Below are 20,524 nucleotides of genomic sequence, written 5' to 3' on the forward strand. Positions count from 1 at the left end.
CACCCTTAGGACTTACTGTAGAAAGGTTATGAGAGTTTCTGGGGAAAAGGATTTTCTACCAGGTAAGAGGTCTAACTCTTCCTTAAAATCCTGCCTCTCTTAGGAAAGGTTTTACTGAGTGGTCCCTCTTTTGCTAAGGAGGGAGTTCATGAGCCTACAAAGTACTCTTGCAAGCTGTGCAAGACAAAAAAAAAAAATCCCTCAAAATATAGTATAGAACCATAAACCCTTGGTTTATGGCCCAACACACTCTGGGGCATGTGGAGCTTGTGCTGCTGTGGCAGGGAGGAGGCTGGGTCACAGCACATGGAAAACAATCAGGTTTCCCAGCTTGGATTTGTGAGCATCTGAGTCAATAATCCAATAATTTGACCTGGGGAAAACCCAGGAAAAGGGTGGCACAGAGCATTAAATTCTATTATGGGAGAACTTACTATGGGATTTCTGGCCTGTGGAGAATGTCTGCATGCAAGGTTTGATTGAAAGTCCAAATCTTACCACTTTCCTTAATCTCTCCTTTGACTTTCTCCTCACATAATCCACATTGTATTTCCAGGGGAATATGTGGAAAATCAAACAAGTTAAGAAAAGTTACACTGTCTCATTGATGGGAACTCAGAATTCACCAGTAATAAACCAAGCAAGACACTGTATTAGAACTACAGAGTTTTGTTTCAAGACGTGAAAACTGCAAAAAGAAGAGGTGGATACAGTGGGAAAATTTGTGGCACAGTTACATGTGAGAAAAAGGATTCTGAACCACAGATCGTGAAAAAATCAAACAGACTACCAAAAAATCAGAAGAAAAAGAAGGCAAATCAACAAAAGATAACCACTATGAAGAAAGAAAGAGTACCTGAGCTGCCAGGAAATACAAAATAACATACCTATTTTAGGGCCACAGCTGAGTGTCTCTGGAAAATGAGAGTCATTGCTACTGCAATGACTGAAGACAACACTGGGCTTCAGTGCTGTCAGCACAACTCACCTAGAATGGCAAAATGCAAATGGAACTTCAGAGATGGTTCATTACATGCTGTTGACTGTCCTACCTTGATTATACTCTCTATCCTACAAAGATGCATATATTTTTAAAAAAGGAATATAAATGTTCTAGTCAAACCTAGGGTTGTGTAAAGAGCATGTCTTTCTGGAGGAGCAGCATACATAGTAATACTAAACATTGCTTTTCATGCCTTTTCTCAGCTCTCTCTTGCTTGGTGCCAGTGGACAGATCAGCAGCTGTAATGGTTTTGTTCATAGCAGGTAGATTTAAGAACTCCAGAAGGGAGCTGCTGATTATTGGTATTTGCAAGGGTTGTAATTTCAATGTATGATCTTTTTTTATTAATATTTTGTAACTTATTGCACTAGTTCCACATTATTTCTAAATCACCACCAAAAGTGACAACTTTAATTAGATTTTTAAATACATACAAGACAGAAGAAGGCATTTGGAAGCCAAACACATTGTATTTTTCCCTATCAGCCTCTAGGCAATCATTTGGATTGAAACTATGCCAGCAAATGGTACACCACTGTGTACATACCTCAGTTTTATCCTCAGTGAACTGGACTTGTTCTTGTAATTACTGATAGGGTGAAACCCCTATGGAGAATGAAATTACCTCCTGAGTGAAGCTGGTATTTCCTCTGACTGTAAAACATGACTATTTGACAGGTCATGTGCTTTGGAGTTCATACAAGTGAAGGCTGGCCTGAGTCTGTGAAAGCCAAGAGAACCTTCCTGGGTGATGTGGAAAAATCTCAGAAAGTCAGTAACAAAACAAAGAGCTGCCACAAGTGTCACTCCAAAACTACACACAGCTCTTTTGCTTTCTCCCCATGGTAGCTGGCAGCTGTGTGAACATTGAAAGGGTCCTATTTCAGGACCACAGTCAAGTCTCTCTGGAAAATGAGAGGAAGAGAACAAAAAGTCAGTGGGCTTTGCAAGTGAAAACAAAACCCACAAGGAAGGGAAACTACCAATGCAAGTATTGGAAAAGAACTGCTCCTGCAGTTACAGCACAAAGCTTAAGCTGCTGGACTGGCATCAAAATCCATTGGCACAGAAATAGCACAGAAATTACCAAATCAGTCATAATCTAGTATTTGTGCTTCCTGATTCCACAGGAAAAGAACCCAAAGTCATTATTTCCCAGGTGTACATTTTGAGATTATATCACAGTGTACCATTCAAACACACTGAAACAAAGGAAACATGTTTTAGAGGAAAATCAACATATTTCTTAAATATTTCTTTTGCCCTTATAGTTTAAAGGTGTTTATTAGCACTTAAGAGTGAAAAAGAGCACCATGATACTCCTCAGAGCAAACACAGCCCACTCTTTTCATATTTATTCTTATTTTACACAATTTTCCTCAGCTTCTGAAAGGGAAATATATGCATCTATTCAGAACTTCTAGCACTGTTTAGAACTGAACCTTATTATCACAAGAATGGGATAAAGGAGGTAGATGCAGAGGCAGCACCTCTGGAGTCCTTCATCCAGCTGAACTTGTTAGATGGGTGATTTGAGTGTATTTTCTTTTTAAAATAACCATTTATATGCATTAAGCAGCAGGTCCACTCAGATTGTTGAGTTTACTCAGGGTTAAGCTGGAAGTCTTGCTTCATGCATTGGCTTTTCTTTTTTTTTATACCAACCTACTGAGAGTTGACATTGGCACCCTGAAGCATTCTGAACAGCTGCTGAGAGTACCCTGATGGTAGATCACACAAGCCATCACTGAGATGTCATTCATCTCTCAGAACTGAAAACCAATCTCCTTTAATCCTCTTCTTTGAGGAGTGTCTGAATTGCTGAGGGCTGAACAGATTTTCTCCTAGAGCTGTAAAATTATTACAATCCCTAAATTTCACAACATCATTGGTTGTTGAAAAAGAGAGTTTCATCTTTTGTGTTATCTGTGGGTAAGTGGTACACTTTCAAGTGTAACTTTTACAAATTACCAGTATCTGTCAACAAGAAAAGTAAGGTCTGTGATAGTCTAGAAAACATTCCTTGCAATAGTTTAAGTGCAGTAAGGAAAGTGTGGATTTGTCTCATTAAGACACGATATCCAGCTCTACATTTTCTTAAAGCAAGCACTTATTTTCACATTGGGCAAAAGGATTCAGTATAGAGGAACTCAGTATCCAGAGGGAAAAAAAAACATTGAGAGTTGCAATTAAGTATTATCTAAAGTGACAATTCATTCTTGCATCTCCTAAAATACAACCATTTCTCTCAAAGCAATTAACAAAAGAGAATGGACACCAATATGCTTTGGTTGGTACCATGTTCTCACTGACTGCATGCAAGTCCTTCCCTGAGACACACAAACTTGTATCTCAAGAAGCCTTTTTTCCCTTCACCCACTGCATCTTTTCTTACACTGAGTTACTGACAAAGGTGCAACTTACTGCATAAAATATTCAAAGATATTCAAATGTGTTTGCAGCGAGCAGCCACAAATCTACAGCAGCTGCCTGAAAAGCAATTTACTGTGAACACAAACATGTTCTCTACATCTGTTACATGCAGTTGGCTACATCCCTAAAACAGTTATCCTGCTATTCCAGAAAATTCTGAAACATGGTCAGTACAAGCTTGTGGAACATGTTTTATCAAGAATGCTGCTGATACCGTCAGTATTCTTCAAGGCAAAGGTCTACAAAGTGTTGGGAATTTTAGCTCACAATTGCAAGTAGTAGGCTTCTCCCCAATCCCCACTTTTTTTTTTTTCCTTTTTAATTTGAGAAATGTTTTACTTACAAGCTCAAAAGAACTTATTTAGACATGTGGTGCCTCTTCACTTCTTACCTAGCACAGGACATGATGCTCAGTCTTGCCTAACCCAACTACTTCCTCTTGCACAATCACCCTAGCTGATCCAGTCACTTACCAACACCATTTTCCCAGGAAGCACTAAGCTTGAACCTGAAGGCATCTCACAGGAGCACAAATTCAGGGACGGGAAGAGTATGCTTCAAAAAGGATAATGCCTGTCATGCAGAAAATGACAGCATGGTTTGGCAATCTCTAGGTGCCCAAACCTAGTAAAGTGAAGAGCATTCCCTCATTTGCAGATGCAGTCATTACTGGGTTCTCCCTCAGACTCCTACTAGAAGCTTGTGATAATTAGTCACGAGCCATCTTCACCCTGCAGCGTGTGGCACAGATTCTGTAGCTACCAGCACTAGTGAGATCAGTTTTGACACATATTAGGGTTACGAAGTTTATTAGTGTTGACGCAAATTTTGATTTTGACAAAAGCCACTTATTTTTCACTTTTGCTTAAGAAAGCAGCAAATTGCAAACAGTCATTCTAGCACTCACTTTGCTTAAAATCTCAAGAAACATCAGAAAATATTCTGCTGTAAAAAAAGATTGTTTGCAGTCATGGAACAAAGAGGAAGAAAACTATTCTCTTCTGATTCTTGTGTACAAATCACTTCAGTTTTATTAGCAAAGATAACAATGTAAGAAATTAATATAAAAAACTAAAGATGCCATATTTTCTTTGCCGTAAATCGCTACATACTCTCTACTGATTCTGGGTGCTCTGATTATTTAGGTAGTATTTTAAGATACACTTTCAGCTAAAAAGATATTTAATAATCTTTTAAATCAGATATTAAATCACATTTTTCCCTAAAGCACAATACAATAAATGGATAACAGTAAAGAATAATAAATAGAAAAGTTAGCAATAAATTCATTACTGCAAAAAGACAAAACTATATTTTCTTTCTAAAATTATTTTTATGATGCATCAATACAGTAGATTTGGCAGGTGAATCCAGCCTGGATTTACATATATCTGTTTCGAATGTACTCTCTGTACATGAGGAAGTCATCTTTTCCCAGGGGCTGCATGTTTCCTCTTCCAGCCTGAATGTGTGCATGGAAAATCTCTATCGATTTCCAGTCGACTCTTGGAGGCTGGACTTCATAAATATTGTCTTGAGAAAAGGAGGAGATGGGTATTCTGGAAAAAAACAAACATGCAGAATATTTGGCACTTTAGGTAAAAATTTTCCACAGAGAGAAGGGTACTTCTTTTCCTTGAAATGTACAGGAGAATCAATGAGAGGGCAAGCTCCCAATAGATAACTCATTTACCTAGATCTTTATCACTACTGCAGATCTGATAAGACCCAGCTTTCCAAGTAGGGTAATTAGGTAAGTTGTCACTAACGCCATTACAGAGTACCTTCTCACTTCCCTTTGCCCTGCCCTCATTTCTTCATCCTTCCTCAGATGTGCTATAGTCAGTAAGTACCCCAGGTAAAGTAGATCTGTGCCATGCATTATAGCAGATAATACAGAGACTTCATTAAGCTATCCACTTAGTAGCAATTATAACAAGTGATTATACTCTGAGCCAACACAGAGAAAGGATTAATTAGGTACGAAATTTCTGTCTAATTAACAGGAAACAGACTATTATCAGCATCAGCACACAGATATTTTATGAAAATATTTTAAAATCATTTTCATACAACAAATATCATATTTGAATCCTATCATCCACATATTTTTGGGCTCAGAACTTCTCAAGTAAGAAAGTAAAGTAGCAACTTACTGTCAAAGCTCACTATTTCATAAAGCAAACATCAACCAGCCCAAATGCAATGAAGATTCAGGTATTAGCATCATTGCCATATTCTACAGAAGCCACAGTCACGACTCACTAGCTGGGTGCTTTTCAAGAAACGCGAAGTTATTTTTATGTGTAGAATCTCCCCTTTTAAAGGTAAAAAAACAAGTAAGAACTGGAACGCTTAAGCAAAGCTAAAGTCTTTCTATAAATAAAATGCCCTACTAAACTTCTAGCTGTGTTATGAGCACAAACTAATGTTTGACACTGTTTCTAAATCAGGATCCCCACTAAAACTGCCAAAAAAACTTCCTCCCTCATTTTTCAGCCTTTTATTCATTAAAACATTCCATACCTTGGATGTTTCATCATGTGACAGTTTGTTAGTTTTAAAAAATGATTGCTTTGTGTAATGTAGTATATAGTGTGCCTAATATTCCACTACAACGGGAATATAGTATGTAAAATAAAAAAGTTTCCGGATTAAAGTAATACTTTTCAATGTCATATTTCAATTTTGCATAGCCATACATTCATTTGATTATACTTTGACTGCAATGATAGATTCAGTAATATACTTGTATAAGTAATTCTGAGACAATAAAATCACTGGTCACCCATGGAGTTTGGCTGCATGCTCTAAAACTTAGGTTTTCTTCTCTCAACAATGTGATAGTTTCTTCTCATTAGCACATCTAGTTTGTTTAAGGTGGGTGTTTTCAGAACTGGTAAAAATACATTAGTCTATCTAACTTTATACCTAGACGCTTTAAAAGTAGATTGCTTTTCAAAGCATCCATAGTTTCTGCGGATACTTGTTTAACCAGTGTAAACCATCCAAGCTGAGACTCTAGCAATGGCATTTGACACTAGCACACTGTACTAACTTACCAATGTCACTATCTAACAACAAAAGATGTCATTTACTCAAATATAATTGGTTTGTTTGGTCCACTAGCAAGTGGACAATTAAGTAAAAGAGCAAAACAGAGCCATAACGCTAAATTGATGCCTTCTCTATTTATTGATTGGTTTCTAAAGACATGACATTTCTGAAGCATTAATGACTCAAAAATCCTTTCCTTAGGCACAATGGAAGCTGGGCAGCAAAGTGCATTTCATTTTGAGCATTTAATAACTAAATCTCAATTTTCCACCTACTTGCATCAACATGATAAAAATATATTGAAAGAACCGCATGTTCATGCATGCCAACTTTGATTAATAACCCTGTATTAAGCTGTAACTATTTGTAGAGGGCTTGTATTATCCAGTCATTTAATTAAAAGTCATTTCTCTAACACTATTCACATAAAAATCTATTCTACTAAGTAAGTTTAATATCTTACAATAGTCATGAAGGAGACCATGTTATTTATGGCTTGGCTATTGGGGTTTCTCTAGAGACCTGTAGTTTTATGGCCTCACAGTGAAAATTACATAGATAGGAACATAAACATTATGTCATGAAAGATAGCACCCTTGACATGCAATTTTCAATTATTTTCATTCCACTTGTGAGCAGGCTTCCTGGTTAGTTACACTAAGAGTATCACTGTCTCTACAGTAAAAGATACAGTTAAAACCTTCAGTTACAATACGGATGTGCCATACTTCCAAGGAAAAGTGAGCAGTGATGTGCTTAGCTCTCAGACACACAGCAGTCGCCAGAAAGCCACTGTATGTGTTTCAATATTGATTCGTTCTTCTTAAGTCTCTAAAGTATATCTAAAAAGGAAACAAAATGCACTCTTTCACCTTGTTTGAACCCTAAGGAAATATCTGTGAAGACAGTCAGAGGGCTGGAGCACCTGTCCTATGGAGACAGGCTGAGAGAGCTGGGGTAATTCAGCCTGGACAAGAGAATGCTCCAGGAAGACCTTATAGCACCTTCCAGTACCTAAAGGTGGCTTCAAGAGAGCTGGAGAGGGACTTCTTGCAACAGTATGAAGTGATAGGACAAGGGGGGATGGCTTCAAACTGAATGAAGGTAGGTTTAATTTAGACTGTAGAAGGAAATCCTTTACGGTGAGGGCAGTGAGGCACTGGAACAGATCACCCAGAGAAATTGTGTTTGCTCCATCCCTGGCAGTGCTCAAGGCCAGGCTGGATGGGGCTTTGAGCAATCTGGTCTAGTGGAAGGTGTTGGAACTAGATGGCCTTTAAGAGTCCTTCCAACCCAAAGCATTCTATGACCTGACCTGAAGCACAGGCACTGAAGACAGCTTGGACCCTGATGTATGCACCAGCCACACTTTGTTATAACAGTGTTTAAATGCCTCCACACTCTTCTTCTGTGCTACAGTGAATCAAAACACTCAATTCCCTTTTCAGGAGGGAATAAAATGTCTTGTGCTCCTAGATAAATGTATGAACTGCATTTGAAAAGGTTTTGAGAGCATATTTTTACAACAGTATTATTTATATCATACCACAATGAACACTAGGGAATTAGGAACAGGTGCACTGTGTCAGCCAACAGTAATTGCACTACAGTACTTAAAGTCTCTCTTCATATACATTATAATAGATTGTTCTAAAAGTAGTCCAGCACTGTTTAGCTCTATTTAGCTCTAACTCAAATTCTATCATCTTTTCCTTCATGGAATTTCTAAGAACAAAAAGAAGAATTTCAATACCGTTCCACATCCTCCACTCAACTTCAGTACTCTGTTCAAGTCCCCATTTCTTATTTCTAGTCTATACTTACAGTTTCTAAATTTAAGCCAGAAGCTTCTCTTCAGTATTTCTACAATTCATATTTGAATTCATAAATATCACTGGAGTGACATTATAAACATAAGAAATATTTCTTCTTTTGTGGTGACTTCATGCATTTGATTAAAATGGTCAAGTATTTTAAAGTTGTGAGATGTGGGGTTCTTAAAAAATATTTTCTTGAAAAGTGTGCAAAGGACAGCAACTAATCTAAAACCTAAATTATATCTCACTGCTGAGAAGAAACCAAAGTTTTAGACTGACTACGTCATATTACCATGAAAAGAACTAGGGTTTAATTGCATTTATATCATATATGAAGGAACTACTGGAGAATTGAATTTGTCAGGTTTTTTCAATTTAAAATGCATCTAACATCAAATTAATACAAGTTAGTATAATTTTTCAATTTCTTCAAGAGCTCCTTGAGAAACAAGTGCAAGCTGTGCCTCAGATGCTCTTACTGAAAACCCTCCCTCTCTCCCTAGTCTTGAGTACGCTTATGTTCATTCTATTTTATCTCTAAAAAGTCAGTATTCTCCAAGGAAATTCCCAATTCAGAGAAGCAATTCAAACTCAGTAAGAGAAAGCTTCCTTGTTTCAGAATTGAATAACATGCCTTTAAAGAATGGCTACATTTATGACTTTAACTGAAATAACAATCTGTCATCATCCAAAAGTTTTTAAACATTTTTAAAAAGTTACAGAACAAAACCCAAAGAAAAATTTTATGCTGTCTAAAGATATACTTCCATAAAAAAGAAATTACCAACTCTAAGATACCCTGTTTCCTCTCTGATCTGCACAGAGGAATATGTTTGGTAGAACTGGCAGGGATAGAGAATCTACATGACTTCAAGAAGAGGCGTGACAGGAGGCACAGATTTGTGTGCTCTATGACTTTTACACTTCTACCATACAGAAACACATGGAAATTGCACTTGGGAGAAGAGAAAAATTAACATCTGACTACCCAAAAGCCACCGGAATTCTGTGTATAGAATCTCTTTTTAATGTGTTCATTTTACAGCAGCTGAGCATTGGGAAAAAAATTTACTCTACATTTAAATGGGTAAGAAAGGAATTATAATTTCCTACACTATCTTACATGCCAGGACATTTTGCAATTACAAATAAGAAATTGCTTTCATTCATAGCAAAAATATTCTTCTTATTATAAAATATTTTCTTAATAAACACATCCATTTAAAACATTCAGGCTTGTTCCCTCATATTGAAAAACAGTTTTACAGTTTGCCAACCTAATTTACTACTTTAATACCCATTAGACATGTTTTATTATAAAACTACACGCTCATTTACCTACAAATGTGGTATCATCACTTTAAATGTAGATAATACCAAGTGACTAAACACTGCTATTAGACAGTATTGTCTCATACACAGCATTACATCTGTTTCATGTCATTCTACTTTCTCAGCCCAGCTGAGACTCACCCAGTCTCTGTCCCTACTTAGTTATAAACACTATGTTCAAGGGTCCCTCACTTCATCAGCACAGAGGGGTGGACAAGAGGCAGGGCAGGACACAAAGCTGAGGCTTCTGTATATCAGTGGATTGCAGCAAAGGTCTTCCAGTTCTAAGAAGCGGCCATGCTGTTGGATAAAGAACCACATACCCTAGAGACAAAAGTAAATAAAGTTCTGCCTTGCCTTGGTGAAACTTTAAGCTGCCTACAGTACAGGAAGATGTCAACAGGGAAGGTAGTACTTGATCATCTAAATTTTAAAACCTGGTTCAACATTAATATGACATTTGGATAACAGCATGACCCTTTTTTTATACTGGTACTAAGGTTTCAAACACAACTTTGAACATTTTTCAATTAAGAATATGCAAGTCAACCAATCTTTCAAACTGCCTTTCAAAAGTAATCACAGGAAGAAGAAATTTGCCCTTCAAACTTAGTAGATTCAGCACTTTCTGTCAATTCAGGATTGCTAAAACTTTTGTAGTATCCCCTTGATACGACAAAAACTAAAAAACAGAACAAAAACCAACACTCCCCAAACGAACACAAACATAAACCAAACCCCCCAAAACCCAAACCCCCTAAATCCTCAAACCCCGAGAAAACCCAACTTAAACAAACCAAAACCCAGTTCTTCATGCTATGCATTGCCCCTTATGCAGTAAAACAAAACAAAAAAACCCCAAAAAACCAAAACAAAAAACCAAAAAAAAAAAAAAGGAAGTGTGACTCTCAAGCAATTTAGCATCCAATTTACCTGATGATTTTTCACATTTAATGACAAAAGCAAAATCTGACTAAAGGGAAAAAGGAAAAGAATACTTACAAATTTATAACCTTATCCAAGGGATGTTTTGAACAAAATTGCTGGCTGCCCTTGTCTTGTTTATGCTGACTCTGTCCCAGCTGAACAAACCTGTAAAAAGCAGTGGATCAGAGAATAAATCAAAGAAATGAAAGAACTATCACCCAAAAATCATCCAACAGAAGAAAATGACACTAAAAATGAGGTTTTGAGTTGTCCTATGTAAGTCACTGACCATGATGTACTACTCTGGTGAACGAGGGATTTTTAAAAGTTCATAGAGGGTGCATGTGTGAGCTCATAACCTCTTTTAGAAAAAGATTTGCTTATCAATTAGTGTCACCTAGTATGTCACGGCAGAGAAACAGGCCTCCCCTAAGAAAAAGGCTCTACAGTCAACTTCCTATGTCCTTTTCAAAGCAATCAGTCAGAGGAATTGCCTATGGAAAAATCAGCAAAAGACATTAAGTCTCAAGTTTCAGATTTAAGTCAGTCCTCTGCTGAATTCAATCTAGTTTATTAATCTGAAATGCTGTTAGTCCAGATCACTTATTTACAAGCACAACCTTTTGGGACAATTTCTCCATCTCTAAGTATTTGCTGGAAGACACTGCCAATGGAAAATACTGTCATGGCTTTTTTTTCTTGGAAATGAAGTGAAACAAAATCTCTTGAAAAGTAGTTTATCACTAATCTTAGTGACTCAGAATAGAAGGAAAAATCAGACAGTTTCAAATGTGAGTATATGTAGCTATCTTGCACTCAATTTGTTCATTCTCCAACACATCTGTGCCACTGAAAAGACAAATAAATGTTAGTTGTGATTTACTAGTTTAATTTTCTTAGGTAGAGGGTTTTTCTTAACAGTGAGCTTCCATTTAGTTTACGAAGTCTTACTGGTCTATTTCAGGAATATTTAGTGCATTTTAAAAAGCAACTATTACCAGTGCAAAACCGGTTGCATGAAAGAGTGTACAGAAGCCAAATGAACAACATGTTCCTAAACAACTTATTGCAAATTTTCTTCATGCTCCATTCAGATTCTACACTGCAGAAACAAAAGCCTCAGAGACAAGCAACACTTTGGATGTTAAAGGAATAAATACTTCCATTTCTAAACAAGAGAACTATAAGTGGAAATCAAGGATCTTCTAGTGCAGGAGCTTGCTATTGAAACCAACTTAAAAAAAACCAAAAGCAAATTAATTGCATAAGTATTTTAATTAATTGCTTCAAATGATTCAATATTTTGAAAGTAACAAGACTTAAATGCACACGAGCAAGTTACCCCACATCAGTAAGATACCATGCACAGTTGATCTGCAGCATACATCCTCAAATTATTTGAGGAATCTCCTGTCCCTTCCAACCTCAACCAATCTGTGCTTCTGTGATTTCTGCTTTGATGAGAATTATCTCAGCCATCAATGAAAATGGGCTGAATAGATTCAAATTACTTCTAATTTGCATTTGCAAATAGGCTTAATATAGATCAGTTGATGTAAAGTAACTTAACCTGAAGTACTTTGAATCTGCAAGACCCTAACCCTAACAATGAAAAAACGTGTAACCTGTCCAGTGATGTCATGTAAAGTCAGGATCTTACATCCTCATTTCCCTTATTACAGTAACAGAAAAAGGCTTGATGTGAGAACTGTAATCATACTGTGAAACAAATTGCTGCTATTCTCAAGTGATGTACATTTTGGAAAGTATAGATTTTACTGACATCCTTTATTACATAAATCAGCACACCAGACCAGAAATAGCACTATGTCTTGTTAGCTAAAAGAGAGAAAGAATTTGTAATTTTGTCTATTTTTAAAACCTGCATTGCTTGAAGAAAATGAAATAAATGCAAGGTTTGTTTTGTTTTTTTCTTGAAAAGGATATGAATAGAGAGCTTCAAAACTTCCAAGAGGTTTACAGTTTTACACTAACAATAGATTGAACGTTAGTCCAGCCTGAAGAAATTATAAAATTGGAAGTAATTGCAATTCTGGAGGTTAACACAGAGTTGTTCATCTGCACAAAGAGACTCACAGAAGACACCAGCTCACTCTGGGCCTTTTGCAGAACCCCAATTATTACCTGCTATATCAAAGGATAATTGTCAAATTTGCATCCATTTTCTAGTGGTTAAAATTAAAAAAACCCCAAACATAGGCAAAGGTGAAGTTAAAAATTTCAGATAATGAGAAACATCCTCCTTAACCCCTATTCAAGTGTGTACTGTCTTCAAATTACTCCACTTGTAGGAAATAGGTAGAAATGGGAATTTTAAAGAACAAAAGAGCACAAGAGAAGTAGCTACACCTAAAGAAAAAGTAACAGAAAAAGATTTTTAAATAAAAAGAAGAAATGCTTTAAGTGGATTAATGAACTAAGTCAGGATGAAACACCACATATGCCCAAATCAGAAAATATCACAGTGAATTAAAATTTCTTTTAAAAATTGAAAAGATTTCAAATAAACAAGGTAGTTACTGCTATTACACATCAGAGAATAAAAACAAATGCATACAAGGTCATTGATTTGCACTCCCAATGTCTTGCATAAGCAAGTCTCTTACCAGCAGCATTTTAAGACTTTTGGAACTAAGAGGGTCTTCAATTTGGATCTAAATTTCTCCAACTGATTTCCAGTAAGATGTTGCCATGATTCTGACTAGTTTTCAAACAAAAATACTGCAGCTCAGGAAAGAAACTCCTCCACCAAGGAACTCAACGCATAACTTTTTTGTTCAGCTCTAGTTCATCTGTAACTGAAATTATTCTATTCACTTTTAGTTTGAATTAAACAAAAATGTCAAAATGTTCAAAATAATTTCTGGTTTCAGAAATAAAGGAAAATTTGAACGAATTTCTTTTTGGCTTCAGTGTTGTTCTGTGATATTGAGGAGAGAACTTGAGACCAATAGCATAACTACACATTTTTTAACAAGAACAACATGTAGCCAGTGCTCTATACGGGGTTATGGCAACTCAGAACAGCATTCCTGATTGCTCTTGGGGGGCAGACAGTTCATGGCTCCTGCAGAAATGGTGACAACTGCCTTTTAGAGGATAACAGTCCAACATACCCTAGAATCAAAGCAGAAGTTTTGGTGTAGTTGGAGCTGGGAGGTGATACCTTGATTCTTGCCCACCAATGCAAATGGGAACTTGCTGGACCATTTAAGGAGCTGGATTTTGTCTTGGACTACACTGTATCTTATTCATCTCCTGTCTGTATGTTTTGAATTCCTAAAACCATTTATTAAGAACAAGTGGCAGTAGGATGCTGCTCCAAATGCAGTGTGTAAGGGAACATTATTACACACTCTGCTCAGTGATACACATGCATGTGAACCCACACACCTCATACATTTGCACATCATTGTTTCATGGAACTCCAATAATTGTGAAGGCCAAGCTGACTTCTCCCTCTTCTAAACTTACACTACAAATATCTGTCACTTAGGTAGCCGTGCTGCTACAGTGTGATTTGGTCTGACTGCTATTCTCAACTCTTCTCACAGTCTGTACTAGATTTAGTAATGGTCTCAAGGTCTCCCTATAAGATCCACAAGCTTTTATTTCAATCTCAAAAGACCAGGATGTTTCAAGAAAAAGGTGGAATATGAATCAGAAAAGTAATTTTCCCTCGAAAGTCACGACGTATTTCCTTCAGAAAGTCACACAACTATTTAAATTTGAGTAAAAGGTAACAGTTAACACATATCTCTATACGACATCATGTCAAAAAAAAGACAACTTCTATCATTTTATATGCATTTTTACAGAATAAGCTATTTCATTATGACTGACTTGCAGTAATTCAACATTTGAAAAATGCAAATCCCACAGATTACAAAGCTTACAATCAGGGAATGGTTCCTGTGGAATTTACTTATCAACGGAACACTTAATTCCTATGAATTTACTTATAAATTCCTAGGACTGTATTAAGTGACAGGTATTTCTTTTGAAGCATCTTTCATTTGATTTTAACCCAAAACTTTGTTTTCAGAGACATCTGCATAGCTGTCACTGAAATCAGAGTTGACACAGACACATGAAAACACTTTGATTTTGAAAAAAGATAGTATATATATCCAAATTTCTCTAAAATTTATAATTTAAATAAGTTTAATCAAAGAAAGCACTTTGATAAACCACATTTAATTAGATTAAATTATCTTTTACCAATTACCATTGGAAATTTATCTCACCTTGCATATATTGCAAGATCATCTTCTGAAGGGATATCTGAAAGATTGACTCCATACACATCTTTTGTTGATTGCACTACATTCTGGAACATAAGAAAGATTCAGACTAAGAATACCATAACAACATTGAAAGAAAGTTTGCTCCTATGAAAGAGCTTCTTTACAAACCAAAATATAATTTCAAAAGTGCAGACAAAACCAAACAGATTTCTCACATCCCCAGCAATCTTAGCTGGCACATATGTTTTTAAGAAAATAATTTATTAAAAATATTAATCAACATATTTATTCAACAAGTAAAGAATTCTTGAAAGATACCATCAGATAAAACAGCATATTAGGAGAATAAATGATATTCATAGAACATAATGGTGTAGTTATTAAATTCTGTTCTTTGATGAAACTTAATATAGAATAAATTATATTCGTTCAGAACATGCTCCCACATTTGCTTTCATATTTCCTACTGTCAATTCTGCAATAATTACAAACCTCAGGTTGAACGAAACTATTTTTATTTTATACATTATGCAATCATGTCAGTCAACTATAACAAGGAACCAATGCACATGCAATAGTTCACTAACTACCTCTAATGATTCAGTGCTAAACTGAGGGGGGTTTTCTGACAAGACACATATGACTGTGAGTCAGATATAAAGACAGTTTTCTCTTAGTTCAACAAGATTCAAAGTCAATGAACTTCAGAAAGGTATGTCCTGACCAGAAGTATAAAAGCATTTTTATTAACTTCTCAGAGACGTGAACAGAAAGGAACTAACTTTTTGGGTTCTGCAGACAAGAAGGAATGGCATGAACTAACAATGCTAATTATGACTAAAATTCAACGCCTGAAAAGGTGCTAATAAATTGGAACGCATTTATTCATATGCATTACTAAAAAGTCAGAATAGCTCACCCAATTTTAAGCAATTGAAATTCGGTAATATTTCAAATCATACCTTGTGTTTACATGCATCTTTCACTTAAGTATGTTAAAAATCTAGAAAAGATATCTTAGTTCTGACTACTGAAGTGTATTCAAAACAGAAGGAAAAACTGATGTGAGATAAATTGTGCAATAGAATGAATCAAGAATAAAATTTCAAGTTGGATTTCTGTTAAAAAAGATCTAGAAACAATTTGATTTGCTGAAGAACAGGTACTTTGTTATTCAGAGATAATGGAAAACTTTCAGATAAAGTACCTTGCATAAACACAAATAAATAAATGCACTTGTACTGGCTTAGGAACAAGACACTACTGTATTCCTGAAGGATGAAAATCCATTATCTGAGAACACACAACCCTAGGCTAAAGACTGAATAGAATCAAATCTGAATCATGGACAAAAAAAAAAAAAAAGAGGCAGTTTAATTGTCTGTTGCCTATAAGGCACTACATTTTATGCTAAGGTCATAAATATTCAATTTTCTTCAGAAGTGATAACATGCACAACACTATAACCATTTAAATTAGCAGTGACTTTAAAAAAATCAACCCCCCCAGACAACATAGCTATTTTCCAAATTTCTACAGTCTCTATTAGCATAACCTTTTGCTAAGAAATTTTCAATGGTATCCAAAATGGATATCTACAAGAAAGGATTTGAAGAAGTATTACATGAACTAATAAAATAGATACTTCCATAATTCTTTATACAACTCAATATTTTCATTAAATTAGCACCCAAGGGATTCCAATAAAATGGGAGTTATGCTAGCAAAAAAAAGATTAATAGCCCAAAACTGAGAATATACATTCTTTCCACCTGACTGGGCAAATGCAATTTATGCCATTATTTTCAACCTTAGTATCAGTAATAGCACAAGACCTATGTGATAACATTATCATGCACGTTTTTGAAGTTAGTTAATTTTTTTTTTAAATGCCAGACCACATAATTACGAATCAGCAATTTAAAACTGTTCACATAAATCAGGTTGAGAATTTGACAGAATGAACATTAATTGACAGTTAATCAGCCCAAGTAAGTGGAATTGTCCAAAAGGAAGTGCCTTGTAATTCCAAGAGGTGGCTCTCAGGACCTCAGGTTCATACTACATGTCTTTCAGGGGATTTGCTCCAGATTAACTCCCATGCACTAAATGTTGATTAAGGAGGTAGATCAAGTACATTCCTGGAGAAAAGGAATCTCATTTTCATGCTTCAAGGCCCCCTCATGACATCTGCCAGAGCATGGTAAGGGACAATGATCAGAGGTGCACTACTGCTCTGAATTAACACACTACTATAGATGCATATTAGGCTTTATGTACCTGAGTACGTTTCAAATGCCATAGGTTTCTAATAGTAATTTTCCTTTTTTTAAGGCTATTTTCTTTGTGTTTCACTATTATACAACAAGAAGAACAGAGCAGGTTTATAATTAGTTGTGCTCCAGTTGTGCTAATGTCTACACAAAAAAATTAAACTGGAGACCTTTTTCACTAAATTTCTCTGTGCTTTACATCTGACTGTTCTGTAACATCTTTTTAAGGGAATGTGAATTTTAAGCCTTCTTGCCTAACACAGTAATTTCTTACCTCTGTGATTTTTGTATTGTCTCCTGTATCAGTCACCTTTACTGGAGTTGAACGTTGAGAAACAGCACCTTCATCTTCTTTATCTGTCCCAGAATCATCTTCAGAGCTACTTGACACTGCTTCCTCACTTGGGGGTGGAGGAGCACTAGCAGCTGTTTTGCGCTGCAGCACAGTTTCTTCTCTATTATTTTTGTTCCTATTAGGAAAGGCAGTGTGTATTTATGAAATCAGCAAGATACTAGCAATGAATATTTAAAATTTCAATCTTGGTTACAACCTTTCTGGGGAAATAAGTTTTAACCTCTGGGGCAATTTCTTGCTCATCTTTTAAAATCCCCAATTGATTTCCCTTCCTCAATCTTTTCTATTCCAGAGCATTTAAGGAAAGCCCGAAGGATTATGTCAGCTTTTCTCCACCAACTCTCTGATTCTTTACTTAAATCCCTCTCCACAACTGAATAAATGAAAAGGAATAAAAATTAATTGAGACATAACATCTTTGGTTTTGATCTTGGAAAAAGTTTCACTTTCTGATTAATAATGATATTCACTCCAATAGTTTTCTTAATCTTGTTTCCAAATCTTAATGGTAATGTCACTTTTTTTCCTTTACTTTCCATACCTCTCCCGCCAATTCAGTTCTTTAATCAGCAACATTTCTTTACATATTTTCCACACAAGAAATTCTAGTCAGTATAAAGAGGTGCCTTATTTGTAAGAAGCCTACAAGATACAGCATCTCTATGTAAGAGGCTAGCACTGAATTTAACTGTACACACTCTGAAAGGTATACATTTCTCTACCCATCAGAAATTATACCAGCCATATGTCCTCTGTATCCCCTCCTAGAGGCCACAGAAGGGTATTTAATTACAGTTTCCTCTCAGACACACTGTCACAGTCTTTCAGGGAGGGCAGTTAATGAATACTCATTAACTAATGAACAGACAGTTTACAGACAAATCCCTGGAAACAGTGAAGGAACATCTCTTCCTTGCTGCAGTGACTGTCCCATGCATCACTGACACTGTGTGACTCACTCTAAAGGAAGACAGCATGCTAAGAGGCTGTGAAAACAGCACGTAGATTGATGCAAATGCTTTTTGGAGATGCAGGTCTAGTGCTCTCATCAGCATCACTTGAGCCCTAGTGGAGCACACCATGACTGTTGGTGCCTCTTGAAGTCAAACTCACACTGCAGTTTATCCCTGTACTGAATTAGCTACACTTCATATGCTCAAGGAACACATATAAACAAGTAGGAGAGTCCTTCCAAAGATTCTGATCTGAGAGCATACCCTACCCCCAAGGACATCAGAAAAAAATCTTAGAGTTGGAACAAATGCCTTGGGGAAAATAACACCATGGGTGAGTTTGATTTCTGACTCAGTGGAACCTGACATTTCCTTAGACTGAAATTTACAGAAAGTTATGAAGAGATAAGCATTCTTTTTTACAGAAAATTAAGGGGTTTTCCCCTTACTTTTCTAAATGAGGTGAAAGTCCCAGGAAAAGCAGTCCTTTCTGAAAGATGAGAAATGGAGCAAGTAGCCAAACACTGGTAAGAGTGTTATCCTCACACCACTCCCAACATGAACCCAGCAAAGATCTAAGTGTCCTCGGGACCCGAACACTTACAGACAAAAAGAGATCACCAAATCCTTCAGAAATGTCATAGATCAAAAGATGATGACAAATGTGCAAGGCAAAAGTACCACCTTTTGCAAAGCTAAATATAGGTGAGGTGGAAGAGTGAAGCCATCTTTTACCCTAGTATACAGTCAATGAAGGAGAAGCCTTATAAGTGATAAACAGGGAGTCCTGGAATGTGGCTTTGATGGAGCTGATTCTCTGTCTCCCATCAATCCCTAAAAATCAGTGAAGCGCTTGAATAAAAGTGCCTGAGAAAATTATATAATGGCCAAGTATTTAATGGAGTATCTGGAAACAAATCAGTTTGCCCAAAATCTGAAATTATACCAAAGCAGAAGAATAAAGCTTATCCACAAAATATTCATAAACCCACAATTCTTAGCAGAGATAAACTGTGTAACAGTTAAACAGTCTTCCTGTTTATTCCCAGGGAACAACAATAGCATGAAATGAGATTCTACTGGTGATAAGCATAGCCTACTCTCAACATTTATTGATAATGAGACCCTCAGGATCAGAGCAATGAGACAACCAAATCTTCTAGTGGTTAACAGAATGGCAAGTTTTCAGAGGAAGTTATAATGTTGTGACAGCATGGGTTTAGTCACTACTGACAAAAAGTTTCCTTTATGTGAGAATGAATTCAGGAAGATTCTGCGTAGCCCTTATGTGACACAGCAGATCAACACAGCAGTGGAATAAATAGACTGACAAAGCAGGTCCAGGATGCAAAAGCTGCTAAATGAAGCATTCATTTGTTGCAGTAACTGTTGCTGGATTGTTTTATATAATTTTATCCATAAATATTTTAATAACATTTTTTATCAAAGACTATGCTGAAATTGGCATTTATTGCTGCTTTAGGATACGTTTTGTTTATGAAAAATGTATCATTTTTTTAAAGACAAGAAAATATGCACTGCTGTCAACTCCAATAGAGAACAGAGTTGCCACTAGGATGAAGAGATAATAAAATTTTAATAACTTCTGTATATTATAGATAAAATCTTCTCATGAATTTCATTTAGAGGAATAAGAGAAAACAGAAATATTATACAAGTCTGAATTACAAATTCCTAGTGTCAAATAAAAATCTCAAATTAGATGTGATTTTCAAAGTGTACAATTCTACAGTGTAACACCAATGAATTTTTTATTTCCCATGTAACACAGGATATGCTACACAGACACACACATACAGTTTACGTATTTTCATTACAATTCCATTACTATTAAACCAGAACAAAATTTCTGATTTCAGACTTACCCCAACACAGATTTTCCAGTTTCATCAGGTTTACGAACAGTAAAAGGACTTGGATCAATTCCCACATTCTTAGGCATAAAATCTCTGCCAAAATAGAAAGAAAAAAGTGTTCATCGACAAAGTTCAACACATAAAATTTTTAAATTTTCTGGAAGAACCACCTCAAACATCTCTCTGTGAATTAAAAAAAAAATCATAAAAAGAGATAACAAGTTCTAAA

The 20,524-nt window shown here is 36.0% G+C and overlaps 1 protein-coding gene across 1 annotated transcript in view; it reads right to left on the reverse strand.

Moving 5' to 3' along the window:
• Positions 1–4,228: 4,228 nt before the first annotated feature.
• Positions 4,229–20,524, reverse strand: part of FIG4 (FIG4 phosphoinositide 5-phosphatase) — a 52,304-nt gene continuing 36,008 nt past the window's right edge. Inside the window, exons 19-23 of the mRNA XM_085056187.1 lie at positions 20,305–20,388; positions 17,385–17,580; positions 14,838–14,920; positions 10,645–10,734; positions 4,229–4,995 (exon numbers count right to left, since the gene is read on the reverse strand). Coding sequence (XP_084912313.1) covers positions 4,818–4,995; positions 10,645–10,734; positions 14,838–14,920; positions 17,385–17,580; positions 20,305–20,388 — 631 coding nt within the window. The 3' untranslated portion in view covers positions 4,229–4,817. The remainder of the gene's footprint in view (positions 4,996–10,644; positions 10,735–14,837; positions 14,921–17,384; positions 17,581–20,304; positions 20,389–20,524) is intronic.

Source organism: Lichenostomus cassidix, chromosome 3 (assembly GCF_008360975.1).
Source record: "Lichenostomus cassidix isolate B80296 chromosome 3, HeHo_3.0, whole genome shotgun sequence".
NCBI lineage: Eukaryota > Metazoa > Chordata > Aves > Passeriformes > Meliphagidae > Lichenostomus > Lichenostomus cassidix.